General features: G+C 37.4%; 1 protein-coding gene across 2 annotated transcripts; it reads left to right on the top strand.

Moving 5' to 3' along the window:
- Positions 1–4,177: 4,177 nt before the first annotated feature.
- LOC125191868 (probable magnesium transporter NIPA6) lies at positions 4,178–7,279 on the top strand. Of its 2 annotated transcripts, none has more exons than XM_048089295.1 (9): positions 4,178–4,653; positions 5,147–5,203; positions 5,275–5,365; positions 5,484–5,644; positions 5,741–5,868; positions 5,975–6,112; positions 6,464–6,556; positions 6,663–6,783; positions 6,865–7,279. In XM_048089295.1, exons 1-9 carry the CDS (start codon positions 4,524–4,526, stop codon positions 6,981–6,983), a joined length of 1,038 nt encoding a protein of 345 aa, XP_047945252.1. In that variant the 5' UTR covers positions 4,178–4,523; the 3' UTR covers positions 6,984–7,279. The 2 variants fall into 2 exon arrangements, with proteins under 2 accessions (XP_047945252.1, XP_047945253.1); XM_048089296.1 differs by having other exon boundaries at positions 4,179–4,653; positions 5,121–5,203.
- The last annotated feature ends 433 nt before the right edge of the window (positions 7,280–7,712 follow it).

The following is a 7,712-nucleotide window of genomic DNA, read 5'->3' as shown; positions in this document are numbered from 1 at the left end:
ACATTTGCTTTGCCGGGTTGGTAACTGATACCACAATCGTAGTCCTTCACTAGTTCGAGTCATCTTCGTTGTCTCATCTTAAAGTCCTTCTGCTCGAAAAAGTATTTCAAGCTCTTGTGGTCCCGAAATTTGGTACCTTCATGGAAAGAGTTCCGGGTACAGTTCCATCATCTTATCCTCGAGCTCCCACGTGGTTTCCTCGTATTCGTGGTTTCTCCAAAGTACTTTCACGCTAGCAATAGATTTGTTCCTCATGATTTGAACTTTACGGTCCAAGATCATCTGAGGTCGCTCCTCGTAACTCAAATCTGGATTCAAAGCAACTTCCTCATAGTGAATCACGTGTTTCGGGTCGAACACGTACTTCCGCAACTGCGACACATGAAAGACGTTGTGTTCGTTCCCAAGGTTTGGCGGTAGCGCTAATCGATAGGCTACGGGTCCAACTTCTTCAAGAATTTGATAAGGACCGATAAAACGTGGTTTCAACTTTCCTTTAACACCAAAACGCGTTATAACTTTCGACGGGGATACCTTGAGAAAAACCTTGTCGCCGGTTTGAAATTGCAAGTCGGTCCGTCGGACATCAGCGTAAGACTTTTGTCTGTCTTGGGCTTCTTTCATTCTCACACGGATTTGTCGAACAATTTCAATCATCTACTCGACTGCGTCGGGTCCAAGTACCCTTCGTTCGCCAACTTCATCCCAGTAGAGCGGTGATCTACACCTTCTTCCATATAAGGCTTCATACGGCGCCATGTTAATCGTTGCTTGGAACCTGTTGTTGTAAGCAAATTCAATTAGCGGTAGTGCGGTCTTCCAACTTCCGCCTCGGTCGAGCACTACGGCTCTTAGCATATCCTCGAGAGTTTTGAAGGAGTGTTGGAAAATGTTATAGTCAAGGTGCATGATTTTCTATATCCTGGTGATTTTTATGTGATCAAGATGAATGATAATGAGTCTGCTGAGTCCAGTGGGGTACTTTTAGGGAGACCATTTTTGCGTACCGCTAAGACCATTATCGTTGTCTTTGTTGGAACAATTTGCTTGGACTATAACGGGGAAAAGTATACCTTTAGCATAGATAAAGGGATGAAAAGGCCTTTAGATGTTGAGAATCTCTATGCTATTGATGTTATTAACCCTTTAGTCCAAGAGTATCTTGAGACGGAATTGATACAGGAACAAATCGACAACTCGGAGTTGAGTCATTCGATTGACAAAGAAGTTGTAGGATGGTGTGCAGCAATGAACACAGTGGAATTGACAGATGAAGAACTCACGGAGGCCATTATGGAATTCTGCAGAAGTCCTAAGTCAGCCAAATATAAGGGATTAGCTTACGTGGCTAGTCCTGAGTAGGCAGGTGTCAAGCCCTTTCGGCTTGTCCTCTTCTTACTCTCGAGGTGTTTTTTTCTTTTGAATGTACCTTGTTTTGCAAGCTTGTTCCCTTTGGCATGGCACTTTTGGCCGTGGCCAAGTACTGTACTAAATGGAGATTCGAAATATAGGGATGAGGGACCCGCGAACCCTCCACCGCTAGGTATTTTTTTTTTTTTTTTTTTAAAGTAGGACAAAGGGAATAATATTTATTGATTTAATTGAAAAGATACTCCTTATTGTCTTCAATCCTAGATTTACAACTCCAAAAAACACATAAGACTCATATTGTTCCCACTCTCAATTAAAAGTACCATTTTAAGGGAAATAATTGTTGTTTCAACTAAGATCGTCTAATATGAAAATCCAATCTCGATTACTTTGCTTGTCAATAACTCAACACAAAATGTGTCACTCAAACATAAAGCATTATCCCACACTTTGGTAAGAGCACGTCTGTGTCGTTAGCAAGAGTACGGCGGCGAGCACGGTACTCGTCGCGCCGACGGCACAGCGACTGCTCCTGCCAACGAGCACCGTTGGGGATGGTCCAATACTCCTACTCTATACTCCAAATAGTAACCGTGTAAGGAAATTTAATAAATAAAACAATAGAAAATAGAAATGACTCTCATATCTCTATCTCTCTCCCTCGAAATTGAATACACCCAATTTTCTCAAAGAATCGGAGGACTCCTCTCGTAGCACATCGCCGTTCCCAGTATATCAGTTTAGGCCGCTGGTTGCTGTCCGCTCAATTCAGACATCGGAGGTTGTCTCTCAGCACGCACTATTGCTAGTACCGCAACCGTCGTCTCCAAAATTAGATAACTTTTAGATTCAATTTCATATTCTTTAAAGTCGATTCAACATTCGGGTTGTTCGAATCTTTTGACTGCGAAAAGTTTGATTTAACTATTGGTTGTGATTACATGCTATGCAACGTAAGGAAGAAACTGAGGTTGGGGCTGAGTGATTATACTTTGGGTACCAACTGTGAAAGAAAACGGATAGGAGATTCTTCTCTTCTGTTTCCTTTTTGGTTTCTGGCAAAAGAAATCTTTTCAAGTTGAAAAGCTTTGGGCTCAAGATGCCCAGATTTAAAATTTCGATATTGAGCTATATAGTTTAGAAATTGTTACTTTGCTAGATGATGAAATTGTGTGTTGTAATTTTAATATGTTGAAATTGAGTGTAATTTTCTCCAATTTACTGATTACATATGGACATATGGTCAAATTGAGCATTTTCCCTCTACTGTTATTAGCATTTTCAATAATATTGTTGTAATTTTCTTAATGTTTCCTCTTGTAGGTGAAACTGTTGGAGATGTCCTTGGTATTGGAAGTTTGAGCGAGAAAAAGTCACGAAGGCTTTAGATCTAGAAAGGAACTTGCAAAAAAGTTGAACAGATATTGAAGAGTGATCACAGTAAAATCTCCATTAGTTATAATCAAGTTGCCTACATATTTATGAAATTTTATTTTTGTTTATGGTGATGTTGTAGCCTAAATATTTATTTTTGTTGGCTGAGATGTTAATTATGCTATGGTTTTGTTGTGAATACTCGGTTTTAATTTCGGTTTTTCGGTTTATTGATTTTTTTAAATCTAATATAATTTCGGTTTTTCGGTTTTTTGGTTTAATTTGGATTTTATAGTTCAATTTTTGATTTTTCGGTTTTTCGGATTTCGATTTCGGTTCGGTTTTAATTTTCACCTAAATTCTATTTTTCGGATTCGGTTTGGACAAAATACCGAACCGAAATCCGAATGCTCACCCCTAATTTTATTTTGTTTAGCCCAAATATAGAATTTCACTTAATAAACTCTAACTATTTTATTTAGTTTATTGTACTCAACAAGAAATTGAGCCAATTAATTTGTGTGTAAAAGATCATTGTGTTAATTTCCTCACTAGTCGATTTCAAACCTCACGTATACGTTGACCGGTGCTTTGGTGTTAAAACAAGAACTTAAGTATGAAAAAAATTTCTACTCGATCGTAACACAAAAGTACTAAACTTTATTCAACATCTCGACTCACAACAAAGCTATGATTTCACACAACAATGCAATTATTAACTCCAATTAATATAATCATCAAAGCATTAACATTTTACGACATGTCTCATTTATTTCACGATTGTAAAAAATAATTTGATATATTGTGAGACAATACCTATAAATATAGTCCGGAAAAGATAATTTGAATCTCTTTTATAATACTCCCTCTGTCCCATAGAAATACGCTATTTGATTTTGACATGAATTTTAATGCATAATTGATAAAGTAAATAGTTGAAAATATGTATTGGATAGTGAGATTCATAAATAATAAAGTAAAAAATAAAAAGAAAAAAATATTATCATAAATAGATATGAATTATTTGAATTTGACGAATGAAAAAGGAAATATGCATCTATGGGACGGTGGGAGAGGGAGTAGTTATTATTAGGGGGACCTAGATCCAATCACAACAATAATTAAATACGCTTCACAAATCTAACCAACCATATCGACAAATAAACTTGTAATTTTCTGACCAACCACATCAACAAATAAACTTGTACTAATATTATTCCAAATCTCGTAGGAAACTCCAAAAATTAAATCCCTTTTCTCTTTGGTCTATATTCGATTTTACTATATATTTTTATGAAGAGACACGAAGAAAGAAAAACACATAAGAATGAATTTAATAAATAAATTAATTACAGCTGGATAAACACCTGTACAAGAATTGTAGACAAGCCGTTGACCGTTCACTTTATATCTATTTTCACTTTATTTTTTTCGTAATATTTTCGTCAAAAAAGTTTGCGGATTCAATCGGCGATATTGAATACCTCCCGCAGACACAAAATCGTTGATTCAGAGCAGTGTTTGACTAATTTTTTCTCGTGCAGAAGCAAACAGTAATCGCCGGTGGCTAGCTGTTTATCCATCTTGTTTTTTCAACGATCGTTTGTGGTTAGAAATTGAATTTTTCTCAAGCCCTTTGTGATTGGCGGGAGTTTGAATTTTGTTAAACTTTCGATTTTTGGCTTTATTTGGTGTTGTACAAGAGATTGCAGTTCACCTAACTTTGTATTGCTACTTCATATCAAATCGTTTTAGATAGGGAATTCGTGTATAGATTGATGGACATGGGGGTTTCGGATAACACGAGGGGATTATTATTGGCAATGGTGTCGAGTTTGTTTATAGGAACGAGCTTTATATTTAAGAAGAAAGGTCTTCTCCGAGCTGCTGCTGCTGGTACACGCGCAGGTATTCATGGATTCATTCTTATATGTAGAGTTAATCGAATTTTGGTGTTTACATTTGTTAATTAAACTGAATTGTGTTAATATGTAATCGTTTTTTTGAAATTTTTTATTTTTATTTATTTATTTTTTTTATTATTTTTTTATTTCCGAGGTTTGTGATCATTGCTTGATGCTGTATTTTCAAATTTCAAGCTTTATTGGTATGCTGATTGATTGATGTAGAGTTGGAGCTGCTGATGATTATAGTGTTTTGCAGAACAATTTAGTTATCTTAATTTTAGGGAGTTTTTTGTGTTATGAAGGTTTTATGAAGAAAAGGGGGAAAAGTTGTTGGTTATGTTTAGTTAGTCAATGCAGGGGCTTGTTTTTCTTGCTTGTATTCATGGATCAATGTTTGATGTTTCGTATTCATTTATGGTTTAGTTTAGCATGTTGTTACGAAAACTGTTGAAGCTTGTGTCATTTTAGGCTGTTGGTTGTCTTGCAATACTCAGGTGTCGGGGGCTATACTTACCTGTTAGAGCCTCTATGGTGGGCCGGCATGATTTCTAGTAAGTCGAGATATTTTAACTCGTGGTTGAGAAGGAAATTCTTGCTAGAACGCTAACTGTGTTCTCTGCAGTGATTGTTGGGGAGATTGCGAATTTTGTTGCTTATATCTATGCCCCTGCTGTTCTTGTTACCCCTCTTGGTGCATTGAGCATTATTGTTAGGTAGGAATTCTTGAGCCCTTCGACCTTTTTGTAGCATATTCGAAAAAGATGGTCTTGGTTGTTTGAGGTTTTCTTGATGACCTTCAGCTGACTGAGATTTTTTCATGAACCTGAAAAGTGCTATTTTAGCACACTTTCTGCTGAAGGAGCCGCTGCGACAGATGGGAATTTTGGGAATTATATCTTGCATAGTTGGATCGGTTGTAATTGTTGTTCATGCCCCTCAAGAACCAACTCCATCTTCTGTTCAAGAAGTCTGGGATTTGGCATCCCAGCCAGGTCCTCTCTCTCTCTCTCTTTGTCATTTTTAATTGTGCATAATCCTGTTTTGTTAGACTATTGCTTATTTTTTGTGCTTGTTTATTGCATCCACAGCATTCCTCATTTATGTGGCAGCTTCAGTATCACTTGTGCTACTTCTCATTGTGTATTTAGAGCCTCTCTACGGGCAGACAAACATACTCGTCTACTTAGGAATTTGCTCTATATTGGGAGCAATCACGGTAATTCCTTGCTGTTTCAAACCCTATGTTTTAGGCTTCATGATGCTGAGCATTGTCTGAAACAATCACCCTTTTTCACCTTGTGCTGTTTTTCAACCTCAAGTAGGTTATGAGCGTGAAGGCCGTTGGCATTGCGATAAAACTCACGTTGGAGGGGATCAATCAGTTCGAATCTACTCAGACTTGGTTTTTCCTTTCAGTTGCAGTATTTTGTCTGATCACACAGTTGAATTATCTGAACAAGGTGACCTCCATGTTGATAGCTTATTTTGTTAATGCCATTGTCATGCTCGATTCTTGAGAAATAGTGAAAGCACGTGCTGTTCTTGACTTGTTTGAAGCGTATACATGTTTTGCACCCTTGTGTGTAAGGTTTGTGCAATATGGTTTTGAGTACTTGATAAAAGATGACCTTGGTGAACTAATACATATCGGTATATCATTCCATAAACCGATTGCACGACCAAATCTGTGGCAATTGTGTAGAAATATGCGTTAGTCCATCAATAAGTGTGCCCTTTTCTCCATTACAACTGCTTTCTTGAACTGTATCACCCTAAAGTCATGCTTCTCTACAACATGTTTGCTCATGCAGGCGCTCGACACTTTCAATGCTGCAATAGTCTCTCCGATACACTATGTAATGTTCACAACTCTGACCATAATCGCCAGCTCCATCATGTTCAAGGTAACAGAAAGCTCTCGACAGATGAACAATGTCGTTATCCCCACCTTCCACTATGGCTCAAGATAAACACACACTGACCATATCTTGTCTCACCTTCTTTTTGCAGGACTGGTCGGGTCAGAATGCGAGCAGCATAACCTCCGAAGTGTGTGGTTTCATCACAGTTCTCTCAGGGACGATCATTCTTCACATGACTAGAGAAGAGGAGGCGTCATCACCTCCAACAGGTAGGGGTTGAGTCGGGGCAGTCTTCTTAAACGAATATTTAAATGATTAGATGACCAAACACGAACTCGAAATCTGTGCAGGAACCATAGTTTGGTACGATGGAGATTCATCGAAAGCTTTAGAAGGAGCTCATTTTATTTCATTGCATAGCTCTGATTACTTTGAACTTGTCTCTGGAGACAAAGTGATGGCAGCATAGCTTTACACAGATTTCGACCGCCGCTGATGGCTGAGCCACCTCGGCTAATCGGCTGCAGCAAGAGCAGCGTGGGGAGATGGTGATATAGGGAAGGGTGTGGATTTCATTTTTTGCGATGTTCTTGTATTTTGTGAGTAGAATATGTAAATTATTCTCTTTTTTTTTTTTTTTTTTTTTTTTTTTTTTTTTTTTTTTTTTTTTTAATTTTTGATGGTTTGGATTTTGTAACGATTTTTATTATTCCATTGGCTTGTTTGCTAACTGGGATATAGAGCCTTACGATTATTATTTTTCCATTGGCTTGTTAATATATTTTCTCAGGAAAATTTTAGTTTATTTTATTCCGAATTAAAAGCGGAATTCTGTAATACAAGTATATACATAATATACGTGTAAAATGGTCAACCACAGTTTTTTATGTACCGTAAAAATGACTAACAAAATCATTTGTATCAAATGCTAATTTAAATACAAACGGCAAAGACGTAGTACTCTTCCCACCACCTATCTCCCATCCGCGCCCATTGTTGATCAGCACGAAGATCAGTGGTTGATCGGCGCCCATTGTGACGCGTGACAGCTGATCTCGGCAAAATTTGTTTTTTTTTTTTTAAATTCCTAAATTCATTCTACAAATACCACTTCTCTCATTTCATTTCCTACACTAACTTTTCTCTCTTGTGCACTTTTTAAATAGCTTCTGATGATGAGAAACCAATCTTCGGATAT

Source organism: Salvia hispanica, chromosome 6, assembly GCF_023119035.1.
Source record: "Salvia hispanica cultivar TCC Black 2014 chromosome 6, UniMelb_Shisp_WGS_1.0, whole genome shotgun sequence".
In the NCBI taxonomy this organism is placed as follows: Eukaryota; Viridiplantae; Streptophyta; class Magnoliopsida; order Lamiales; family Lamiaceae; genus Salvia; species Salvia hispanica.
The sequence above is the reverse complement of the archived record's forward strand: the minus strand, read 5'-3'. Positions and strand labels throughout refer to the sequence as shown.